The sequence below is a fragment of the Suncus etruscus genome, chromosome 10, assembly GCF_024139225.1.
Source record: "Suncus etruscus isolate mSunEtr1 chromosome 10, mSunEtr1.pri.cur, whole genome shotgun sequence".
NCBI classification, from domain to species: domain Eukaryota; kingdom Metazoa; phylum Chordata; class Mammalia; order Eulipotyphla; family Soricidae; genus Suncus; species Suncus etruscus.
Window position 1 is genome coordinate 51573410 of NC_064857.1, and position 25689 is coordinate 51599098.

Sequence of the window (25689 nt, forward strand, 5' to 3'; positions counted from 1 at the left end):
ACCCCAGAGGAGGAGGTGGGGAACCCACACTCTTCTCTTTGTCTCACCCAGAGGGAGCTGGGTCTGCTGGGCCTGAGGTGTGGGGACCCTGATCTTCAGCTGAGTATCTCGAGGGGCTTAGAGGGATCTAAATGCTAGGATAATTGGTTGAACAACTCACCCACCCCCAGAGCCCCAGGCCAGACCCTTGGGCCTCACCTTGTCGACAACACTGAGGCTTTGCTTCTTTGTAGGCAGCAGCACATGCAGGTCAGCCAGCGTGGGCAGCCCTGGTCTCAGAACGGCTATGAGCAGTTCCGCGGGCACCCCAGCCTCCTGCAGGCACACAGGGTTGGGATGGCTGGGACCCTAGGAGGCCTGCGAGCTCCATAGCCCAGAGGCAGCACTCTCAAACCTCAGTCCTTCAGGCAGGTCCGCACCTCCCCCCTGCAGCCTCCCCCACCCCCTGCCCTCTCATCCCTCCCCTAGCAGCCTGCACTTCCCCTCCGCATGCAGACCTGCCCCTACCCCTGAGGCCTTCCCCTGAAGCCTTCCCCCATCCCCCTACATACAGGCCCACCCCTGCCTCCTCCCAGGGTCTATAGCCCAGGAGAGGGGCTCCAGGACTACACAGGTGGCTGAGGCTGTGTGAACTGAAGGGCAGCTTTCACTGGGCATGCATGGGGGACCCTGCCAGACAGGGCGCAAGAAAGGCAGGCCTGGGTGCCAGGGTCACAGACCTTGGAGAGGAGCCGGGAGACCAGCAGGCCGATGTCCTCCCTCCATTCTGGGGTGTTGGGGTTGTGTGCATCCAGGGCCTGGGAAAACTGCAACGGCACCACCGGAAACTCCTCTGCGAGAGGGAGAGCGTGCCTGCCGGCCAGCCCGAAAATGCAGCCCCGCCAGGGAGGGATGGCCCAGCCCACATGCCCCCAAGTGCCCACAGCAGCAGCTGGCTAGCCCCAACCGAATGCGCCCCTCCAGGTGCCGCAGGATGGCTGGCACTGCCCCAGGCAAGCATCAGCCCAGGCTCCCTGCACCCTCATTATGGGTGGGTCCCCCTAAAGGGCCTGATGCCCTGACCTGGGAGGGAGTAGTCCCCCTCCTCACGTTGGCCTACCCTCCCCTGAGAAAGGAAAGTGGTCCCCCCCACCAGAGTAAGAGCCCTCCACTAGAGCAAGAGTCCCCTCACCAGAGTAAGAGCACCCCACCCCCAGCCTGCCACTTCCTCTTCCTCTTAGATCCAAGTCAATCCCAGGCTGCTCTAGAGCCAGAAGCGTGGGCTGTCGACGATCTGTGATGGGGGTACAGGCCAGGGCACCTACAATGCTCCCTCAGCGAGGGTTAGGCTAGGCTAGTGGGCTGAGCTTGGGAGGGGGTGCTTGGCCTCTTCTGGGCTGTCCACAAACAACTGAGGCTGCTCAGGGCAGGCCTGAGGGGTGCAGGAGCACAGGGGGGCCTGGCCAGTTCTGTCTAACTGTCAGGGCAGAGCAGGGCCAGAACCTGGGAAGCACCCCGACCCCTGTTGTTGTATGTGTCCAGGAAGCACCCCGAACCCTGCTGTTGTATGTGTCCAGGGTGCCCAGGCAGCCCATAAGTGGTAAACTAAGGTGGGGACTCACCAAGCACGCGAACCACTCTGGAGTCCTGCAGCACTGAGCTCCCGCAGGCGGCCTGCACTGTCACCCGCACATCTCCTGGCTCCGCAAACCTCGTGTGCACAGAGTTGTCCAGGGACAGCAGGGGCTGTGGGGGAGGGGGAGAGGCTGAGTGTGGTCACTGAGCCCTGAGCCACACAGTCCCATCCTGAGAACCAGTGTGGGCTGTGTATGAGGGAGTGTGGTCCCCGCTGGCAGACAGTGTTGCCTCAGAAGGGGCCAGTGGGAAGAGGGACTGGCAGGTGTGGGAGCTGCTCCAGGAACTTCATACCCCAGCCAGTCAGTATCTGTAGCACCACCCCTCCTCCAAGAAGCCCTCCACAAACACCTCTTCCTGGAGGCAGAAATGGTCTTTCGGGAGCACTTGGGCGGTCCACTGGCCCTGGTGGCAGTTCCCCCTGTGCCTGCCTCTCCTGCAGAGCCGAATTGGTTGGGGTGCGGAGGGCAGGGCCGTGCCTGGACCTATAGGGCAACTGCACTGACCTGCCCCAGACCCAACCCAGCTCCCAGTGATGAGCCCGGGGTGCAGGGCCCACAGACCTGCAGGCTCTGGCCGATCCACCAGTAAAAGACTGTGAGGTTGGGATTCAGGGGCAGTAGCACAGCTGTGAGGTTCACGTCCTGGCCGACACCCACCACAGGGACCACTTCCAGAGAGAGGGCCTGCAGGGGGGCTGCGGCAGACAGGCTACTCAGGGTGCCTGGTAGCACTGGGACATCCCACAATCCTTGTCATCACCACCTTATCCACACACCATCGACCACTGTCACCAACATTACTATACCAGTATTACCATCAGTATCACCCATCCTTACCACCAACAATACCATTAGTCCCATTACCATCACTGTCCCCACCATCACCACCACTGTTCCAAATCACCATCACACTCACGGCTCTACCGCTATATAGCCCACAGGGTGCAGCCTCAAGTCCTCCTTGCCAGCCAGAGGCACCATCCTGAGGAGCCCCACTCCCCCAAATCTAGGCTGTCTGTGATAGAGACCCGACCTCACAGGGGCACTCACAGTTGACCTGGACGAAGAGCACTGCCTCGTCGTGCCCGGCCGTGTTCTCTGCTCGCACACACACGCGATACACACCAGGCTGCTCGTAGCGGTGCCGAATGGGCTCCCCGCTCAGCGTCAGGTTCATATACATGGCCTTGAAGCCGTCCCCAAGGTCCACCTGGTACTTAGTGGTCAGAACATCCCCCTGCAGAAAGTAGTACGGGGTCATTTAGGAGACTGTAAAACAGAGGGTACCTCCATCCATGCACCCACCCACCTACCATTCCTCCATCTACTTACTCATCAACTTATCCATTCACCCCTCCTTCCATCAACCCATCCATCCTTCTATCAGTCCATTCATCTATCCATCCATCCACCCACCTACTATCCATCCATATACCCATACATCAATACATTCACCCATTAACCCATTCATTCACCCATCCTTCCATCAACCCATCAACCCATCCATCCATCCATCTACCCACCTACCATCCATTTATCTACTCACTCATCAATCAATCCATCCATCCATTTACCATCCATCTACCCACCCACCAATCCATCTATCCATCAACCCCTCTATCCACCCATCCATCCATCCTTCCATCAGTCCATACATACATACATCCACCCACCTACCATCCATCCATCTACCCACCGACCCACCCATCCATCCATTCCCTCTGCAATAAGTGGGACCCCCAGGGCCAGGCTGGAGATGGTGGGGTTCCTATCTGGAACAATGAGCTGAGAAAATGTCATGTGAGGAGCCAGGCATGCCTGAGAAGGGCTGTGGAAGTGTTGCTTCCTGTAAGGTTGTCATTATCACTGAGAGTGTCTTTGTGTGAATGCGTCACTGTGAGGCTGTCACTGTCAGTGCATGTCACTGTGGGGGGCATCATGGGACCATGTCACGAGGGAGTATCACCCTTTGTGTTTCTGTGGAAATATGTCACTGTATGAGGGTCACCCTGTGTGGGAGGTATAACTGTGCCACTGTGTGGGAGGGTGTCACCATGCAGGAGGTGTCACCACATCACTGTGGGAGTGTGAGATCATGTGTAGGAGTGTTACTTTGTGTCACTATGCTAGGGGTGGCACTGTGGGAGTGATACTGTGTGAGCAGGGTCACTGCAGGAGTGAGCCACCATATAGGAGATGTCACCATAGCACTGTGGGAGGGTCATCATGTCACTGTGGGAAGTGTCACTGTGGCAGGTGCCACTGTTACTGTGTGGGAGTGCGTCCCCAGGTGTCACTGTGGGGGTGTGACATATGTCCCCATGTTTCACTGTGTGTGAGGGCTCAGGAAAGTGAAGGCTGGATCCTAGGCTGCAGAATCCGCAGCCACCTTGAGGTGCTGAACGGGCACTAGGGGGCAGCAGAGGCTACTTTCCTAGCCTGGTTTGGCAGTTGGGAGGCGGTGGCTTCTAAAGCTGGGCCCCAGACCAATCATCAGGGCTCCTCCTCCTGCCCCCCAAGACTCTGCCATGCATAGGGGGTGCCCAACTTATTCTGAGGGCCCTGCGGAGGCTCAGAAGCACAATGTGGGGCAGGCCAAATTCCAATTGCACCTTACACCAGCTCAGACAGGGGCTGAGAACTAAGCACTTGCCACAGTTCCAGGCTGTGTCCATAGGGCATGGCACAGCCTCAGTTTCTCCAGATCTAGGATGCAGAGATGGGAGAGACAGCTGTGCACACTGCATGGACGGCAGGGCCCCAGAGAACCCCACCAAGTCCTCAGTGTCCCAACACCCTGTCGCCTCTACACTGCCCACACCAGTGTCACCCTCAGACTCACACTCACGCACACAGACATACGGTATTTTCTGGCGTATAAGACAATCGGGCGTATAAGACGACCCCCTAATTTTGCAGTTAAAACATAGGTTTAGGCCTATATTCCCTGTATCAGACAGAACGTTCCTGTGCTGCAACTGTATGTACCACAGTGAGCCAATCACAACAAGCAAAGGTTCAAAGGTTATACTGTAATACACTTCCTCTCTGACTCTGGCCAATCTGAGCAGACTTTTGACAGTGTAGATTCGGGTCTAGCACATTGTCTAATTTGCATGCATAAAAAGCCTGCTTGGATTGGCTGAGTTAGAGAGGCGGTCCGAGCAGCCTTGCAGTGATTGGTGCAGGATCGAGTTGGAAAATTTGTTTTGTGGCAATATTCAGACAATTTTCGTTTAGCGGCATATTGAAACATTTTTCAGGATATACTCAACGTATAAGACGACCCCCGATTTTCGGTTGACTTTTTTTGTTTCAAAAGTCGTCTTATATGCCGGAAAATACGGTAGATACACAGGCAAACCCAGCACAGTTATAAATACACACACACATAGGGGCCGGAGAGATAGCATGGAGGTAGCGTGTTTGCCTTGCATGCAGAAGGACGGGGGTTCGAATCCCATATGGCATCCCATATGGTCCCCGAGCCTGCCAGGAGCGATTTCTGAGCGTGGAGCCAAGAGGAACCCCTGAGTGCTGCTGGGTGTGACCCCCCAAAAAAAAACACAAAACAAAAATGCACACAGATATACTCAGATGCACACACACATTGGCTCACAGATGCTCACGCTCAGACACATTCAGAGACTCACATAGACGGACTCACACAGACACAAGGTACAGATCAGGATGCTCGTAAAATCATACAGACATTCACAAACTCACACAGATACACTCAGACACTCCCTGACTCACACAGATTCACTCTCACAGATGCTCGACTCACAAAGACACGTTTGCAAACTCAGATTCACACAGACACTAAGAATCAGACACACATAAATTCACACTCAGGTGCTCACAGACACACAGACGCACACAGACAGATCCATAGATGCTCACAGACTTCAAACACTAATATTCACATAGGCCCCCATTACACACTCATGCACCCAATCCCAGATTCTTGGCCCATTGGCTTCCTGCTGCGGGTCCCCGCATCCCCGACTCTGGTGGTCTGTGTCACTGCTCTAGGTCAGGCCCTACCTGCTCCTGCTGCACCTCGAACAGTACGTCCTGCCCGGGCCGCACGGACACGGCCTCCCCACGGATGCTGACCCGCAGGCCCCGTGGCGCACTCAGAGGGCACTGCAGCTGCACTGGATCCTGGTGCAGGTCCAAGCCACCCTCGCACACGCTCGACACCACCTTCCGATACCTGCAGCCAGAGGACCATGTCACGTGGCTGGCTCATGGGCTCCCAGCTCATAGCCCCAACCCCATCGCAGAGCCATGATGTTCAGAGTGCACTGGAGGTGCTCATGAACTGTCACCAGCATCACAGGCCTGTGCTGGTTTCTCAGATGAGAATTAGAGGCCTGGACTGCACTGGAGTAATGGTTGGGCTGCCTGATGAAGGGGTGATGGTGGGTGGATAGGTAGACAGATGAATGGATTGGTGGGTGGATGGATGGATGGATCAACGAACTGGTGAATGGATGGATGGGATGAATGGATGGGTGGGTGGTTGGGTGGGATGAATGGGTGGATGAGTGGATAGATGAATGGGTGGATGAGTGGATAGATGAATGGGTGGATGAGTGGATGGAAGGGTAGGTGTGGGTAGGTGGATAGGTAGGTGTGGGTAGGTGGATGGATGGATGGGTGGATAAATAGATGGATGGGTGGGTGGATAGATGGTTGGATGAATGAATGGATGGATGGGTAGGCACGTGGATGGATGGATGGATGGATGGATGGATGGATGGATGGATGGATGGATGGATAGGTGGTAGGTAAGTGGATGGATGGTTGGACGGATAGATGGTAGATGCATGGATGGATGGATGGATGGATGAGTGAGTGGGTGGATGGATGGGTGGGCAGGTAGATGAATGGATAGATGGATAAATGAGTAGGCGGATGGATAGATGGATAGATGGATGAATGGGTGGGTATATGCATAGATGGATGGATGGTTGGGTGGGTAAGTGGGTGGATGGTTGGACAGATAGATGGATGAATGGGTGGGTAGATGCATGGATGGATGGATGGATGGATGGATGGATGGATGGATGAGTAGGTGGATGGATGGGTGGGCAGGTAGATGAATGGATAGATGGATAAATGAGTAGGCAGATGGATAGATGGATGGATGAATGGGTGAGTATATGCATGGATGGATGGATGGTTAGGTGGGTAGGTGGGCAAATGGATGAATGGATGATGGGTGGTGGGTAAGTGAATGGATGGATGGTTGGATGGATGGATAGATGATGGATGGATGAATGGGTGGGTAGGTGGATGGATGGATGGGTGGGTGGGTAGGTGGATGAATAGATGATTGGATGAATGGGTGGGTGGGTAGGTGGGTGGATGAATGCATGGATGGATGGATGGGTGGGTGGGTGGGTGGGTAGGTGGATGGATGGATCGATAGATGGACGGATGGGTGGTGGGTAAGTGAATGAATGGATGGTTGGATGGATGGATGGGTAAGTGGATTGATGGATGAATAGATGATGGATGGATGGATAGATGGATAGATAAGTTGGTCGGTGGACAACACACACACACACACTTCTCTCATAGACATACACTCATCCTTTTCTCACAGACCCACTCTTTCTCACACATTCACACTTCCCTCAAGACACTCATACACTTCCCTTACACACATTTCTCTCACAGATACACCCATACCACATGCTAACACATATATTCACAGGCACACACACTCTCACATACAGTCACTCACTTTCACTCAACCTCTCTCACAGACATCTCACTCCCTATAGTCTTTTCCAGCAGGAGACACGAGGCTGCACAGTGATCAGAGCAGGCTGAATCCCCAGAGAGGGGATTCAGAGAAGCCTTCCTGGAGGAAGTGCCCCTTGAGCTGGCTATAAAAGGAGTGCGGGCATGTCCTCCCCAGGGCCTCGTTCTATCCCTCAGGCTGTTAGCAGGGCTTGAGCAAGTGTTTCTTTTCTCTGGGGAGACCAGGCCCTGGGTAGGCTTCATGGACATCCTGGATCAGTCTATAAACTGCAGGCAGAGTGCAAGGAGCCCCCAAGGACCCCGTTATTTATGGTGTCCTTGTATTGCCTTGTGGATCCCTGACATGGTGCCTCCCCCTTGAGGGACTCACCCGACACTACTGGGGTAGGTGTGGCCCAGGGCACAGTCATCGGGAGCAGCCAGTGGGTTGAACCAGAAGCTGGGAGCGCACTCGTGGGTGCCTGCGGCATTGGTGTCAGGTGCTGGGATGCGCTCAAAGCCATAGTCACTGCAGGAAGAGAGCTCAGTCTGGGCGAGGGGTCTCACTAAGGGCCCCAACTCATCTGGGGGCTGGAGGGGCCCCAAGATGTGTCTCAAGGCAAGGTAGGCCCCCAAAAGCCAGAGGTGAACATCCAGGAAGACCAGCACAGGATGATCCTGGCCACCCCTTGGCAAGCACCAGGCCCCACCTGGGTGTGCTGCAGGGCTACCTGGAGAAGGTGAGCTGGGCTTAAGCCCTGGTCTGCCGGTGGCTACCCAGGGGAGATGCCTATCGAGCCTGAGAGTGATGGAGGGCTGCGTGGAGGTGGCATGCTGGCGGGCCTCACCATAGGAAGTCGGCGTCGCTGCACTGGCACACTCGGGCATTGAGCGCGGCCGAGAAGCTCCGGCCCTTCACACACCAGGATGAGGCCTTCCTCTTCCGGTAGCTGCGCTGCTGGCCCATGACACAGCGGTCACCCTGCAGGACCCAAGGTAGACGTGGCTGTTTCTGGGGCCTGAAGCAGGGCTGGGGGTGAGCCCCACTGGCTGAAAACCTGGGTCTGCACAGGGCCTGACGCACAAGCTCCCTCTGACCCAGAACAGGTCCCGGGGTGAGGTTGTGGCTGTGGGTAGACTCAGGCCACCCTGCACACAATTTGCTGTAAGAACTGGCAGGAGGGTTTGTGTGGGTCCCACAGGTGGGCGGAGGAGCCCTGCTCTCTTCCTTCTTAGAGCTAAGGACCCAGCTCTGTGGAGCTCTGGGCACCAACTTTCAATCTGTCCCCCAGTAGCCAAAATAAGGAACATTAAGTTCCACTGTCAGAAACAGCTATGAAGGGCAATCAGGAGAGCCTTCCTGGAGGAGATGAGGGTGTGCCCAAACCTACCTGAAGGCCAGTGAGGTCCCAGGAATCATAGTCATCCTCCCGGCAGGGTCTGGAGAAGACAGGTCTGAAGTCCACCTTGACCAGCTCCCAGTCAGAGCGGAAGCTGATGTGGCCAAAGACACTGGGGGAAGGGAAAGAAGAGAGGCTGAGGCTCTGCCACCCAAAACAACTCCTTCTGCCCAGGGGACCCCATTTCCCATCTCCTTCTGGGTATCCTCAGGCACATCCCCTGAGCCCCCCTAAGTCCCAGAGCACCAGGATCCTGCATCCCTGATTCCCTCTGGCTTCATACACCTGCCCCTGGATGCGAAGTGAGGGATTTGGGGTACTGGGTCCGGTGGGGGGACCCCGGCTCTCACGTCATCACCAGCGTCTCGTCGCCTGGCTCACTGAGCAGCCCGTCCACGAACACAGATGTGCTGGTAAAGTTGTGTGCGCTCCAGCTGAGGCCCTCATCCACGCTGAACCTGCCGGGGGCAGCACCTCTGGGATTGGGGGCACCACGAGGGCTTCCCTCTCCCAGGCCAGGGCACAGCCCCCAAGCTGGCCCCTCCGGGCCCTGAGGACACCCCACCCCACACCCCAGGACTTTGTGTCAGTCAGTCCCAAGGCTGCTACGGCGCCCGATGGAGATAGTCAGTGCCCTTGGGGGTGCAGTGATGGAATTTCTGGAAACATCCAGAAGGGTCCCCATAATTCCTGAGAACTGCCTGGAGGGGGGCTGGCTTGGGACCCGTAGAGCAGAGCGGCCAAAACCAGCTCAAGGTTCAGACAAGATGACTCTGCCCCCCTTTCCCCCTGGGGTGAGCCCCTTACCCCCAACCCCGTCTTCAAGGCCTGTACGCCCCGCCCTGCCCCCAGCCCGGAGTTCCACCCCAGCCTCCCTGGCCCCTGTTCTCGATCTCCCTGACTAGCCCGAAGCCCCTCTGGCCCCTGACCCCAGCCTGGACCATCCCCCCACACCTGCCTGACCCCTTCTCCAGTGCTCTGGCCAGCCTGGGCCAGGCCTGGTGAAGGTGGACCAGCCCGTGAGGACCAGGGACCCGGGGTGGGGCATGGGGCGACTGTTCGAAGGCCCCACGAGGAGGCCGACCTGGCACTGTGGGGGCTCCAGGCGGAGAAAGCCACCCCCCCACTTTACTTGAGGATCTTCAAGGGGATGGAGGTGTCCTTGATGGCCACAATGACGCCGCCGTGGTCCAGGTAGAGGATGTGGTGCTCCTCCTCGAACACCTACAGGGCAGCAGGTGTCAGGGCCGGTGGGTGGGGCCCGAAATGGTGTGACCATGAACAGAGCAGGACCAGTGTTGAAGGTGGGCGGGGCCAGCACTAGGGGTGGTTGGGGGCCAGTAAGTAGGAGCCGAGAGAAATGAGCACTGGGGAAGGAGATTGGACGTTGTGTGAAACTCAATCATGACCAACTTTGTGGCTATCTCACAGTGATGCAAAATAAATTAGGGGATAAAAATGAAGATGATAAGAAATTTGAAAAAAAAAATCTCATTTTTCCTTTCTGGAATTCCTGTTTCTGTTTCCTACCTTATTGCAAAGTGCCTCAGCCAAGGGGCCGGTGAGGTGGCGCTAGAGGTAAGGTGTCTGCTTGCAAATGCTAGCGTAGGAAGGACCGTGGTTCGATCCCCCAGCGTCCCATATGGTCCCCCCAAGCCAGGGGCAATTTCTGAGCGCTTAGCTAGGAGTAACCCCTGAGCATCAAACGGGTGTGGCCCCCCCAAAAAACAAAAAAAAAAACAAAAAAAAGTGCCTCAGCCCCAGGGTACACGTTAAGTGCAAGGCGGGTGGAAGATGGGGTATATATCGGGGCCAGCAAGGGTTGGTGGAGGCTGAGCTGGTGTCCAGGTGAACAGGGAGCACCCAGGGGGGCTGTGGCCCTCAGTGTTTTCTGGTCACAATTACTCGGACAGAATTGGGACCCCAGGGCTGACGGAACTGGAATAAAGTGGGGATGAGGACTGGGGGGCAGGTCCCTCCAGGCCCCCTCACCTGGCGCCAGGTGTGTCCACAGTCTGATGTGATGTACATCTCTTCCTTGTACTCCACCAGCTGCGAGCCCAGGTTCCCTGTGGGAGGGTTGGGGTGCTCCAGACCTGCTTTGCCGATCCATCACCCACCTATCTGTCCATTCATCTGTCCATCCACTTGTCCATCCATTCACTCCTCCATCACCCATCCACCCACTCACCCATCCATCTGTCCATCCATCCATCCACCCACTAATCTGTCTACCCACCCATTCATTAGTCCTCCCAGGACCCGGCTACTCAGTCCACACATTCTGCCGCTCACCGAACACTAGCCAAGCTTCGCTCCCCAACAGCCAACAGTCCAAAGACTCTCCTCAGCTAGGAGAACAGTGACACCAGTCCTGGCCTGGGTGGCCCCACATAGCTCCGGTCAGTGGCTACTGAGCCCCTACCTGCACCCATGATGAGGCCAGGGGCAGTATCCTTGGTATGGACGGTGCCCGACACGTAGGGGTTGTCAGCCCAGCGCAGGTGGAGATGCAGGTGGCAGGCAGGCTGCAGGTGAGGGAGGGATGATGAGCACACAGGGCTCCTGGGGGTGACAGTTCTGAGGCCAGGCAGGGTGGGGTCAGGTCTGCAGGGGCCTGTGAGGTTGCATCAGGGGGCCTCTCCATCGGTGTTTGGGCTTGGTGCTGGTGGGGCCAGGCTGACATGGCCAAGGCTGAAATCCCGGTGCTGACTGTGGTGCCTGTCCCCAGAGACCCCCATCTAGGCCTCCTGGTACCCTGACTCCAGAAGCTGCCTGCCACTCTCAGTGAGATGGGATGGGGTAGGGAAAAGTTGAGCTGGATGAATCCGTCCTGTGGGGTGTCCAGGGGACACTTGCAGATGCCAACAGTGCCCTGGGGTCCCCCCCAGTGACTGGGAGATGACTCCTCAAAACATGCACAGAAGCCTGGTTGTGAGCTGTGGCCATTTCCACTCTTTCTTCTCTCTCTTTCTTTTTTTTTTTTTTTTGCTTTTTGGGCCACACCCGGTGGCGCTCAGGGGTTACTCTTGGCTTGGGGGACCATATGGGATGCCAGTGGATTGAACCAGTGTCCATCCTAAGTTAGCGCATGCAAGGCAAACACCCTACTGCTTGTGCCACTGCTCCGGCCCCCTTTTCTTCTCTTAACTTCTTTTGGTGGGTGATCCTGGTGGTGCTCAGAGAACCAAGTGATACCATGACCCAAACCCTGGCCTCACCCCAGTCCTTGAAGCTGTGCTCCTGGACTGAAAAGCAGATCCATGAATGGATGCCCCAGGGACAGACACAGGGCCCGCCTCACAGCCCCATCCAGGGAAATGGTTCTGGTGAGTAAGAGATATTTTGGGGAGTAATAAAGCCCCAGGAAGGAAGTTACACTGTTGGGAGGAAGAGATGCTCAAGAGAAGAAGGAAGCTCTGGGGTGTAAGGATACTCCAGGGAGCGAGGGTGCTCTGGGAATAAGATCCTCTAGGGAGGAGGATACTCTGGGGAGTAACAGATACTCTGGAGAGTGAAGATGCTCTTCGAGTACAGATACCCCAGGGAGTGAGGATGCTCTGGAAAATAAAAATACCCCAGTAGCACAGTGGGCAGGGCATTTGCCTTGCACACGGTTGACCCAGGTTCAATCTCCAGCATCTCCGACAGTCCCCCAAACCTGCCAGGAGTGATTTGAGCACAGAACCAAGGATAACCCCCAAGTGCCGTCGGGTATGACCCCCCAAAAAATACTAGCCTGGGGGTGAGGCTACTCTGGGTGGCTCTTAGACAGTAGGTGGCAGCCAGAGCCAGGAGACATGGAGGGTCAGGACATCGGAAGCCCCGGCACTGCCGCAGACTCACCGGGCTGCAGGTGGTGGGCTTCCCGTTCATGTCGGTGCTGGGGGGCTGCAGATAATCCCAGTCTCGGCCCTTGTTGTAAGTAATAAGCGTTACCACCTTGCCATTGCGTTTCTGGTTTGCCAGGAAGACACCTTTCACACCCCGCACCTGGGAGAGAACGTAGGGGGCATGAAGTTCCTCTCAAAACCTCCAAAGATGAGCCCCAACCCCCTCAGGTGTCGCTCAACATTGCCTCCTCCAGATCATGATGATGCCCTGCCCACCTCCAGCACGTCGATCAACACACTGTCCTCTGCCCGCCGGGAGCTGCGCACATCCTCCAGCACCAGAGCGTAGCGGGCACCGGGGGGGTCGGACTGGTAGAGGTTGTAGGTGTCCGTCTGATCCCATTCCTGCACCGCCACGAACACCTGGTTCTCGTCTGTGCTGATAATCTGCAGATCCTGGGGGAAAGAGACACAGGGTCGGGCCGTGTGGGGCTCCAGGGTTAAGGTGGGGACAACTCCTCCAACCCCAATCTGGGGAATGCCCCGGGAGCTGCTGCTACAGCTGGCATCCTTGCCCCTTCTCCTGAAGCCCACCAGCCCCGAAATCCTGTGCCCACAGGGCGCTGGGCACCCCACGGCCTCATAGGGGATGGCCTGCCAGAGAGAGTTGTGTAGGAAACATTTAGTCCTGACGCTCACACCCAAATGTGTCTCCCTGCCCAGGGCACAGGGCCATGTCACTGTGTGGGTCACGTTCCAAGTGCCCCGATGAGAGACCCAATAGATGGTGCTGGCTCTTGGAGTCCTCGGGACCCCGTTCAAGGCTGCAGAACTACATCTGCTTTCCAAGCACTGCCAGGGGTTGCTCCTGAGCACAGAGCCCGGAGCAATGCTGGGTGTGGCCAAGCCAGCCGCCCTTACCATTTAAAACACAAATACAAAAAGCCAGTCACTTTTTTTTTTTTTTTTTTTTGCATGCTGGGGCTTAAAACCAGGTCTGTCCTAGAGAGGGAGGCAGCCAGACCCCAGGCAGGAAATGTGGTGGAGGAAGAGGGGGGAGTGACAAGGAGGACCTGCACTTGAGCCCCCTGGGCTGCAATGAATCCACTTACTGGGAAGCAATTATTTGGGAGATCTGAAGAACGGTCATGGTAAGCACGATACAGGGAGAGAGTTCTCACAGATACATAAAACCACACGACACAAGGGCCGGAGTGATAGCAGAGGTAGGGTGTTTGCCCCCCCCCAAAAAAAAAACACGACACAGCCTATGGCAGCACCTTTATTGGTCCCCTCGCCACCCTGACAAAAGCCCAAGCCTTCTTGATGTCACGTTCTTTAAGGAACTGGAGACAATACAGGGAAACTGCGTGGAGGAGGTGAAGTTCCACATTTCTTTCTTCTCACGGTTTGATCTGAAGGTGCCCTGGGTGCCTGTGAAGTCAGGCTGCCTGGGACCAGATGGTGTGCTCATACCTCTCTTGATTGGGCAATCACTTCTGGCTTGGATATGAGATGCCGGGGGATAGAACCATGGTCAGTCCTAGGTCAGCGTGTGCAAGGCAAAAGCCCTACCGCGTGCGCCACTGTTCTGGCTCCCAGAATTTTTTTTTAAATCACGAATGTAAATCAGTCAACCCTGGGAAGCTGGCATAGGTGCTGAAACTGCATTGCCTCGGTTTCCCTGAGTGAGTCCATGCTGCTGTGTGGTACCACAGAGCCTGTCTAGGTACAAAGGAGGGGCCAAGGCCACATCGACAGCAGACTCCAAAGCACCCCAAAGCAGACAGAGCCACAGACACTTGGATCCTGAGTCCTGGGTGCTCTTGGGCTCCCCCAGAGGCCAGCAAGTGTCCATGGAGGGGATCTGGCTTTAATGAGAGTCCCACTTGCCTTTCAAGTGGCTCCTGTGCGTCATTCTAGAAAAATCTCAGTCTCAGTCCTGCGTGCCTGATATGATTCAGCTGCTCACCGCCACCTTGGCAAAGGACCACGTGAGGAGGAACAGGGTGCCGGGGAGGGGGGGGGTGTTTTAAGGCCCATCTCCCATTTTTTGTGCACCCCTCCCACTGCCCACTGCCCACCAGGAGCACTGTTGCATGATGTCACCCCCTGGTGAGACAACAGCATGGGGGCGGCTGGCAGGGAGGAAGAGTCATAAATTTATTGTCAAACAACACAACTAGGTCCGGAAATTCAATCTGCTGCTCTCTGCGCTAGAGGCTTGGGAGGGGGCCCGGGGTGTCATTCTGCAGAGCCCCATGAGTGGGAAGATCCACAGGGCATTGGAGACACAGGCCAGATGGAGGGTCCTGGGCACATGGGCCGTGCAAGAATATTGAAGCCACAATGAAGGGCAGCGTCAGATCTGGCCCACTAGTCAACTCAAAATTAGGGAACACGAGGTGCTTATGATGTGAGGACCCCATTTCTGTGAGTGATCCATGCTCCTTCCCAGGCCTCCTGACTTGTGCCAAGGGGGCTGGGCCATATAGAGGATGCCATGCGGTCACACTCTGGCAGAGGGTTCCAGTCACCCACTAACTCTGAGACCCGTGCCCTATCTCCTGGAGGACAGGGACTCAGATGAAGCCAGAACTCTGGCAGCTGCTCTTCAGAACGCTGAGAAAGGGGCTAGGCACTGGCCCTGAGCCCCCGAGGGACAGCAAAGGCTCCCATCCCCCCAGTCCTCCCTGCCCAATCCTTCAGTTAGTCCCCTTAGAGCTGGAAACCTCAGGACATGCTCTCCTTTCTGACTCCGGACAGCCAGAACAGCAGCTTAAGTGCTACCCGAACCCCCAGCTAATGAGTGTTAGATTACTGATTCCACTTTATTCATACCCTAGAGTGTGATCTGGTGATGAGACTATTGAATTATTCCCTACTCAATATTCCTCTCCCACCTTAGGGTGTGGCCCGGTTCTTGTCAATAAAAGCAGGGGTCTGAGGAAGATAGGTGCTATTCTTTCGGTTTCCTCCTTTTCTTTTGGGCTTTCCTTCTTAGGAGCAAAAAGCTTATGTGGTGGGATTCCTGGCTTGAGTGCTGGATTTCCTGAACCTGTTCTTGTACCTCTTCATTGTGTATATTATTGCCCGAGTCAACTTTTTCGTCTAAACCCGAGTCTCAGCGGATCCTCGTTTTGGAGGGATCCTGGGGCTCCAATTATAGTTGATTATCCAGCCTTGCACTCGGGGCCTTTGCACAAGTACTGCTGCCCCCCCCCTGCACCCCCATCCCTGACACCCAGGGCTGTTCACCTTAGCACTCCCCCCTACCTGATTTCTCCCTCTGATTCCCTGCTGCTCTGCCTTTTTTTGCTCTGAGCCCAGAATGGACTGTGAGGTGCCAGCAGCACTAGGGCCAGGCATGGCTTCTGCCTGCTAACTATCTGGGCTCACCTGTGCCATTATAGGGACACAGGAACTGGACATCCAGGAAACAGGCCATCTTGGGCTCTGGTGGTCCTAGCCTGAGGCCTGTCAGACTCCCATATCTGGGTGGTCCTGCCTGGGTGAGTCCCGAGAAGCGTCTCAGCTTTTCTGAGCATCCCCTGCCTCCTGCAGCAGGACCAGGAACTCAGTTCCAAACCCCCTGGGCCTAGACCAGGGGTCTCAAACTCGAGGCCCGAGGGCCATTTGCGGCCCTCCGTACAACATTTGTGGCCCACAGCCGGCCTTCAAATACCGCAGTATTCATGATTATTCGCTTACCGAATAATCACATTAGTAAGAAAAAAATTGCATTAAACATTCACATAACCCGAGCAGTTCCGTTCGGGGTATGCAAATGTTTAATGCAATTTTTTGCGATTTTTTTTCTTACTAATGCGATTTTTTATTGCGAATATTCAGTAAGCAAAATCCCTTATGCGGCCCTGCCTCACCCCAACTTTGCCTCCTGCGGCCCCCAGGTAAATTGAGTTTGAGACCCCTGGCCTAGACCAAGGTGGTCCCAAGCCCCCAGTAAAGCCACTGTAAAGTATTTTCTACTCTACAACTTCCCCATAGGCAGAGGGTGTTAGCTCAAAGATAAAACTGTAAAATGTACCTTCTAAAGGGCAAGGCACCCAACCCCCAGCATTCTGCTGAAATAGAGGAACTAAGTGGGTCCAAATGTTCCACAAGATAAGGACCCCTGACACAAAGTTAAGTCAGCAATGAGTTGGGACATCAATCCTAAGACACAATGTGATTTGTGTGCAAATGGAAATGGGACAATCATGTAAGTGGTGAAGGCTAAACTGCTTGTATTAACCAATGAAATGCTTGAGTTGTTGAAGCTTGTAAAGCCCTACATAAACTGCTTAAAGTTTGACTCGGGGTCCTTGTCAAAACTCCCCAGGTTGAATGAGACTTTGTCCTCGGCTAGCCGAATAAACTTCCTTTTGCATCTTGCATTACCAGTGGTGGTCTTTGATTCTCAGTGCCGACTCGGGTGTCAATTCGGACCCTTACACTGCCCCCACACAGCCACCTTCAGTCCTGCCCAGGGAATGGCAGCCCCTGAGCATCTCCTCTGAGTAGGTGGACACTACAGAACCTCACTTGGGAGGTGCGCCTCAGTATTTCGGGAAAAAGTGGAAGTGGGAGGAAGGTGGCTAGAGTGAGTCGGGAGTGGCCAGTGTGGGGCTGGGAGCATTCATTCATTCATTCACATATTCACACACACTCACTCACTATGCACATCTGTCATCAGTGCCTGCTCATCTATCAGCGAGTTCTGTCTGGCCCATCCTCCCCCACGGCCACTCTGGGGAACAGGATCACCCTTACCTTGGGCAGCGCATACTTGGGCAACTTCATCAGGATGAACTCACCACGGCGGTACGAGACGTAGTACTTGGTGCGGTTTGCTGAGGTTGTCTAAGGGAAAAGGAAATGGTCTCTCAGGCCTGGGCTTCCAGTCGAGCTGTAGCTCAACTGAATGGAAGTGGATGCATGTGCTCAGATACTGAAAGGCTTTTTTTTTTTTTTTTTGCTTTGCTTAGGTCTACTCAGCCTCACACAGGCAGACGCCAGCTCATCCTTAGTGATTGCATCTCTCTCTCTCTCTCTCTCTCTCTCTCTCTCTCTCTCTCTCTCTCTCAGAGAAATGCCAAAAGAGGTCACATGGCAGAAAACTGGGACCATGGCCAGGGGAACTGCAGAGTGAGGGCCAGAAGGAAACACAAGACCAGCCCATCCTGGAAAGAGCCTGGACCCACTGGGCACCCACTTCTGACTAGGCTCAATGAGCTGCACAGAACATGACCCCATTTCCTGCCATCACCCAGCTACTTCTACCATCACCCAGTCCATCCCCCAGGCCATTCCCTGATGTCACCCAGATTTGTTCCTCTGCCGCTCAGTCACCTCACAGCCCTCGGGTCAGGTCCACACAGTCTCCCAAGAATCCCTGCACCCATGGGACTGGAGAGATAGCATGGAGATAGAGCATTTGCCTTGCATGCAGAAGGATGGTGGTTCAAATCCTGGCATCCCAAATGGTTCCCCGAGACTTCAGGAGTGATTTCTGAGCATAGAACCAGGAGTAACCCCTGAGCGCTGCTGGGTATGACACAAACCCCCCCCAAAAAAAAGAATCCCTGCACCCCACCTCCCTGGTGCTTGTTCAGGTGCTGGTGAAGCTTTCAGAGGCCATAATCTTGCTCTCTGTCGGCCCATCCTGCTTTAATATCTAGTAGGTACCTGAGTCCTCCCACAGTTCTAGAGTCCATCCTCAGCATGAACTGTGAAATGAAGGGTCTTGGCTGGGATGCTGGTTGCTCAGGAAGCCCAAAAGACAGACCCCATCAGTCTCAAGGTCCCCAAAACAGATGAGGGAAATGGGTTTGGGAGTCCTAGTGCCACGGGGAGATTCCTGGCAGATGGGAGAGAAGGAGCCAGGGTGCTGGAAAAAATGCGCAGCCTGAGTCAGCCACGCAGCTTGGGAAGGTCAGACACAGTGCCTGTCCCCTTCTGAGTGCTCTGTGTCCCCAAAACATCATCTAACAGGGGTCTCAAACTCGAGGCCCGCAGGCCACAAATGGCCCTCCATACAACATTTTGTGGCCCTGCCTTAGAGGAATCTTTTTTTTTGTTTTGTTTTGTTTTGTTTTAGTTGTTTGGGTCACATCCCCCAATGTTCAAGGCTTACTACTGACTTTGCACTCAAGGATCACCCCGACTTTGCCTCCTGCGGCCCCCAAGTAAATTGAGTTTGAGACCCCTCAATTCTACAGTGTGCCTCTACATGTCCCGAAACCAGCTGCCTCACCTTGAGGAAGACGTAATCATCCTGCACTGTCAGAGAGCCGGGGTCGATGGCGCCTGCGAAGTGAGTGACCTGAGACTTCTCCGAGCAATTGTGCAGGTGGCAGGTGATGTAGCGGCAGACTGGGAAGAGGAGCCAGGAGGCAGGGTTGGGCCAGGCACCCCACATCCCACTGGACGTGCCAACCAGACTACACTCTGCCATTCACACCCTCATACCCTGCTGCACAGCCTAGGCCGACCCCAGTGGCTAAGGAATCTGTGGTGGTTGGGGGTCTCCCACTACAGAGAAGGGAGCTGGGGCTGAAGCAGAGGAGACCCACCTCATAGCCTCATAGACGAAGCGTTACCAGGCCATTCCGGTGGGCAGCATTCAGCCCTGCACACTGCCTGTTGCCCCGACAGACCCAGGGACTGGGTTGGGGGTGAGGGATGGGTCTGTCTGTGTGAGGGGGTTCAAGGGCACCCTGGGGAGCCCACATGAACTCTCACCTACCCACTGTCACCCACTCACCACTAAAGCACTCACTCACTCACATACTCACAGTCACTCATCCACTCCTGCTCATTCACTCACTCGCATTCATTCTTTCATTCATTCACTCACATATTCACACTCATTCACTCGCACACCTCACTATGCATTCATTCACATACTTCTTCACTCACTCACTCATTCACTCAACTCACTCTTCACTCAGTCATTTACACAACCATTCCCTCATGTATTCACCCACTCACATTCATTCACTATGCATTCATTCATATACTTATTCATTCACTCAACTCACTCTTCACTCATTCATTTATATAATCATTCCCTCACTCATTTATTCACTCACTCACACATTCATTCACTCACTCATTCCCTGACATATTAATTTTTTGTTGACACAGTCACTCATTCATTTACTTACCCACTCACTATTTCTGTCACTCATTCACCCACCCACCCATGCATTCATTCGTCTCACTGTGCGTAGGACCACCAGAGCCACCTGTCCAGGCCATGATGGAGAGGCCTGAAGGGTGCCCTGTGTCTGAGTGCAGGATGAGCCTTCAGACTTGCTCCCATGGAGAGAGGAGAAGGAATGAGAATCTTTTGAGTTCTGAACCTCAGAGAGAAAGGTGCGGGCTGGACGCTGCCCTTCTGCCCCTTGTTGTCCTGCCAGGATCTCAGCATTGGCCCTGTGGCCATCTGTACCCACAAGCAGGCCTGTGGGTACTCTGTGGGTACTGTTTATGGGGAAACCCAGAGACCCTACAAAAATCCCTTCCTCACATCTATATTCATCGCAGCGCTATTTACAATAGCCAGACTCTGGAAACAATCAAGATGCCCTTCAACAGATGAGAGTGGATTATTATGCAGCTGTTAGGGGAGATGAAGTCATGAAATTTTTCTGTACATGTATTACAAGGAATCTATTATGCTGAGTGAAATAAGTCAGAGAGAGAGAGAGAGATGCAGAATAGTTTCACTCATCTATGGGTTTTAAGGAAATGAAAGACATTCTTACAATAATTCTCAGAGACAAAAGATATGAGGGCTGGAAGGTCCAGCTCACGACATAAAGCTCACCACAGAGTGATGAGTGCAGTTAGAGAAATAACTACACCGAGAACTATCATAACAAAGTGAATGAATGAGGGAAGTGGAAAGCCTGTCTAAAGTACAGGCGGGGGTGGGGTGGGGAGGAGGAAGATTTGGGACATTGGTGATGGGAATGTTGTACTGGTGAAGCGGGGTATTCTTTACATAACTGAAACCCAATTACAATCATATTTGTAATCAAGGTGTTTAAATAAAGATATTAATAATAAAAAAAGAAATCCAGAGACCCTCCCAGGGTGGGGCAGCAGCAAATAAGTCAGAGGTGGGAGAGCCCTGAGTCCCACCAATTCACCTCTGTACTGTGCCTGGGCTGACCGTCTGCATATCTGTCCTCTGCAGGGCAGGGCTGGCGCCTGTCAGGGTTCCCAGCAGTGACATGGGGCATGGTGGGGCCCTCACTTACCTCCTCCCCGGTCCTGGGCTTCCATGTGGACCAAGTCGGGGTCGGCGTCCACCCCAGACACAGCCCTGGAAGAGAAGCTGAAGTGGGCGGAGTCCACAACCCAGGCACCTGCCTGGGGACCCGGACCTTCATCCCCAATTCTCAGGGGCAGGCATTTTTCTGTCTTCCCAGGGAACCACCCCCCTACTATGGCAGGAGGAACGGGTGAAGCCCGGGGTGCTCTGTCTGGGCCCTTTCCCACTGGCCGCTCCTGCACTGAACTGGGCAGGGCTGTTCTGGTCTCCTGCATATCTATGGGGGCTCTTGGAACTCTCCAGCTCTAACAGACTCACACTGTGCTGGACAGGCTGCTTTAGGGGGGCCACCCAGATCCGGAGACCTAGGGGGATAGGAGAGGGGAAGGGATTCCAGGGGTGAGGAGGGGCAGAAGTGGGGGAAGGGGTTCCCAGGAACAAGAGGGACAGAAGTGGGAAGGGAGTTCCCAGCCAGTGCAGGCTGACATGGGTCTAAAACTTGCACCCCTCAGACCCCACCATGGTCCCCTCACCAACAGCTCTTGGGCCTATGAGTACAGAAATCAGACTCTGGAAAAAGAGAGACAGACATGACATGACATGAGGGCAGGTTGGCCACAGGTGTCACTCAGTCAGCCAGTCACTCACTCATTCACTCATACACCCACCCACTCACTCACTCACTCACTCATTCAACCATCCACTCATTCACGAAACCACTCACTCTTCTACTTATTCACCCACTCCCTCACTCCATCATTCACTCACCATCCACTCACTCATTCACTCATTCAACCCTTCACTTACTCCTCAACCATTCAGTCAATTTTCATTCACTCATTCATTATTCATCCACTCTCTTCAACTCACTTATTCATTTAGTCACTATTACATGCACTCACTAAACCCTCCACTCACCCTCACTCACTCATTCACTAATTAATTTACTCATTCACTTTCCCATCCATGCACTCGCTCATCCAGTCAGTCCCTCACTGATTCATTCATTCATCTCTCTTCTCATCTGCTCACTGAATTCTGACTCACCCACTCCTGCCTTCCTCACCCACTCATTCATCCATTCACTGATTCACTATTCCTTTCCTTTATTCATTCATTCTTTCACTTAATCAGTGATTCACTCTCACACTCCTCATTCATTCATTCATTCATTCATCCATCCCTACAGGCAGGGGAGCAGAGCTGAAGAGCAGTGAAGACCCAGGCTCTGAGTGGCTGGCTTGGGAGGGTCTGTCCCCCACAGGAGTGACAATACTATCAGACCCTTCCTGTCCAGCCACAGCCACTTGTCCCCTCCCATGGCGGCCTCATTACAGACAAATCAGGGACCATGCAATCCTTGCTCTCAGCTCGGGAAGAGTGCCTGGGAAATGTCAAAACAGTCCTCAACTGAGCTCAGCTGGCTCCACATCCCACAGTACCAGGCCCTCCCCATATCCCCAGTGCTGGGGTCCTCCATGCTCACACATGTTCACCGGTTTCCTGCAATAAGTTGCTGGGCTCTGAGCTAGTGGGGTCCCACATGCCCCCACACCCAGAACACATGGGGTGGCAGGACCCCCAGCCCCCAGCTTCTGGCGCTAGGTAGAAGAAACAAGCTTCAAGCAAACATGGCTGCTCCCCCACCTGAGGGGCACTGTACCTCTCAGCCAGATGCTGTGGTGGGGCCAGGAGAGACGAAGGTTCTCAGGACCCAGGTGACTGGGGTTCGGGACAGGTGATCTCACGGGGAAAGGTGTCACTCTTTGGAGGGGCCTGAGCACCCCCGAATGAGCCCTGAGCACTGCTGGGTGTGAACCCCAAGCAGAACAGATGAGGAAAGTATGTCTGTGTGTGCACCTGTGGATCTATGTCTCTGACTGTGACTGAGTCTCAGTTTATGTGTACCTGTGTGTATCACAGTGTATGTGTCTGTGTCTCTGTGCATCTGTGTGTCCATGTCATGTCTGTGTGTCTGTGTCTCTGAACTTGTGTGCCTCAGTGTGTGTCTGTATGTCTTTGTATGTCTATGTGTCTGTATGTCCCTGTCTGTGAGCATGCCTGGGAGCCCCATGTTGAGCGGACATGGACAGAGGTGCCCTCTGGTGCCTGCCCCTAGTCCCAGGGCATAGCCTAGGAGCCCCGAGAAGAGTTAAGGACTGCAGAATTCTGAATGCAGAATACTAGGTACTCACTAAGTACTGGATATTGAATACTGGGTGCAGAGTACTGAGAGCTGGGTGCTGGGTGTTGAATGCTGGGTTCCAAAAGTTGAGTGCTAGGTACTGAGTGCTGGATATTGAGTGCTGGGTGTTGGGTGCTGATGCCAGATTCTGGGTACAGAATGAGTGCTGGGTGTCAGGCATTGTGCTGGATGCTGAGTGCTGGGCACAGGCAGCCCAGAGCTCACCAGAACACGTGGTCCTTGGTCACGCGGGCCTGCAGCAGCGTCCATGTCCTCCCTAGGTCCACAGACACGTAGAGCTGTGAAAGAAAGGGGGATTTGGTCGGGACCTGGGGTCTCCACAGTTGAAGGCTGCTCCCCTACTCCTTTCCCCATCAGATGGTGACTGGCTGTCAGTGTCTCTGAGCACTCTGACTTGTGGAGGAAGGCTGGGGGAGCCTGGGATGCTGCCACAGTCCCCTCAAGTGAGGTGAGGCCTTGCCAGTGCTTTCTGGACCTCTCTGGCACCCCTCGACACCTCCCAGGCTACGGGTCCCAAGACAGAGCCAGTGGGGAGGATGTGGTGGTTGGTCCAGCCTAGGGTTGACTCCAGGCCTCTATGGACAGAGCCTTGAATGGAAGGGGCTCCATCCTGACATTGGAGATCTGGCTAGTCCACATGGCTAGGCAGCAGGGGTGTAGCCTGGGACTCCCCAGCCCTTAGGCCAAGCCATCACTCCCAACCTGAGGTTTCTTGTGCTGAGACACAGGATCTCAGCCTGGTTCTGGGGGTTTGTTTGTCCTTCCCTTGGACCATCACCTCTGTTCCGAAGAACACAGCACACAGCCATGGGCCGAGTGAGAGCACAGTGGGGAGGGCATTTGCCTTACATGCAGCCGACCCACGGTCAGCATCCCTTAGGGTCCCTGATCCTCCCAGGAGTGATCCTTGAGGGCAGAGCCAGGAATAACCCCTGAGCACTACCAAGTGTGGCCAAAAACAAAACAAAACAAAACAAAATTAAATTAAAAAAAACTAAGCACACACTATTCTGAGCCAGTCATAGGGCCAAACCCCCTCCTCCAAGAAGGTCGCCCAGGTGTCTGTTATCTCCCACTAAGTCCTGGGAAGCAGACACCAGCGCTGGCCCACTGAGCATTTCACCAAGCTGGGAAGAGGAGGAGGAGGAGGCACTGAGGCAGGTGGTAGCTGTGGTTAAGCAGCTGTAGAACACAAGGGTGACGGGAGTGTTCCCTCCCGCCTTGCCAGTGTCCACAGACCCTAAATTTCCCAACGCCCAGTGGGGACTACCCAACACGGGCACTTTCAATCCTGAGATGGGAGAGGGGCCAGAAGTGGAGTGACTGGCTTGGCCTCTGTCCACACTCCCTAATATCCCACAGTGCAGGTTTCCTGAGGGAGAAGCTGGACATAGAGGGGCAGGAGTGGGGCGTGAGTGCCTGGGGAGGAGGCCTAACCAGCACCTCATCCGGGTTCCCTCAGCTGAGTTCAGGAGTAGCAAGTTTCCCTTATTCTACTTCTGTATTTGGACCTGGCAGTGCTCAGGAAACCCTATGGGAGTGCAGGGGATTGAATCTAGGTAGGTTGTGTGCAAGGCAAGCACCCTTCCCATTGTGCTATCAATCCGGCTCAGGTCTACCACCATCTGGGAGCAGCACCTCGGGGGAGTCTGGGCACCCTGGTCTATACAGCCTATCCAAGGAAGCAGTGACCACCTAGACCCACCTGTGGCTTCGGTGGCAGTGGGGGGCTGCAGAACATGGGGGAAACTCCGGGCATGGACACCTCAGAGCCCAGGGCCAAGGCAGAATCGAATGGAGGAAGCAGCAGGCAGGGGGACATGCCCAGGATGGCTCATGCGAAGGACCAAAGACTTTTGTTGGAAAAGCTGCTCAGTGGCAGAGGCGGCTGTGAGTGTGAGGGGTCAGGCAGGAAAGGAGAGTGGGCAGGGACGGTCAGGCTGGAGGCCTGAGGGTGCCTGGAGGAACAAGGAGGGCTGAGAGTGCCTCAAGGGCTGGGATCTGACCAAGGGGCCTGAGCACTATCCTGAGGATTGTTGCTGCCTACAAACTTGCTTGGCATTCCAGCGCCTGTGACTAGTGCCTGGGTCCCAGAAGGAGCACAGCCAGGCTGCAGGAGCCCCCCAAGCTGAACCCACAAAGTGCTCCGGGATCCATGGCCAGAGACTCCCTGGACCCTAGACACAGAGCCATGAAGGTCCCTGAGTCTTCAATGAGCCAAGCCCTATTGGGCCACACTATCACCCACTTCCTCACCCCCATCCCTCACAGTCACGGTGAGCCCTGCACTCACTCCCTGCAAGTCGCCGGAAAGAAGCAGGGAAAATCACTGAGATTTCAGCCCCATTAATTTTTCAGGGCACCATAAATTAAGGAGCAATTGCAATGCAGTCGATTTCCTCGGGAAAATAAGTCCCTGCGATTGTGCTTGAGGCTAATTACACGGAAGGCTAAATAGTGCTATTAATACCCGCAGCACACACAGCCCCTCTGGGCACTCTCGGAGCCAGGCGTAGCCCACCAGGGCCCAGTCACCAGATGGTGTCCATCAGGAAGAACATGGTGTGATTTTCAGACCTCCTATGTGAAGTTT

The 25689-nt window shown here is 54.7% G+C and overlaps 1 protein-coding gene across 1 annotated transcript in view; it reads right to left on the reverse strand.

The window, feature by feature from the left end:
- Nucleotides 1–25689, reverse strand: part of SORCS2 (sortilin related VPS10 domain containing receptor 2) — a 103527-nt gene that overhangs the window by 1179 nt on the left and 76659 nt on the right. The window contains exons 5-23 of the mRNA XM_049781642.1: nucleotides 23301–23374; nucleotides 20877–20941; nucleotides 18863–18981; nucleotides 17380–17469; nucleotides 12883–13062; nucleotides 12620–12766; nucleotides 11199–11301; nucleotides 10766–10842; nucleotides 9906–9997; nucleotides 9124–9231; nucleotides 8765–8885; nucleotides 8222–8355; nucleotides 7765–7902; nucleotides 5664–5835; nucleotides 2667–2853; nucleotides 2178–2311; nucleotides 1602–1725; nucleotides 720–832; nucleotides 217–315 (exon numbers count right to left, since the gene is read on the reverse strand). Coding sequence (XP_049637599.1) covers nucleotides 217–315; nucleotides 720–832; nucleotides 1602–1725; nucleotides 2178–2311; nucleotides 2667–2853; nucleotides 5664–5835; nucleotides 7765–7902; nucleotides 8222–8355; nucleotides 8765–8885; nucleotides 9124–9231; nucleotides 9906–9997; nucleotides 10766–10842; nucleotides 11199–11301; nucleotides 12620–12766; nucleotides 12883–13062; nucleotides 17380–17469; nucleotides 18863–18981; nucleotides 20877–20941; nucleotides 23301–23374 — 2277 coding nt within the window. The remainder of the gene's footprint in view (nucleotides 1–216; nucleotides 316–719; nucleotides 833–1601; nucleotides 1726–2177; nucleotides 2312–2666; nucleotides 2854–5663; nucleotides 5836–7764; nucleotides 7903–8221; nucleotides 8356–8764; nucleotides 8886–9123; nucleotides 9232–9905; nucleotides 9998–10765; nucleotides 10843–11198; nucleotides 11302–12619; nucleotides 12767–12882; nucleotides 13063–17379; nucleotides 17470–18862; nucleotides 18982–20876; nucleotides 20942–23300; nucleotides 23375–25689) is intronic.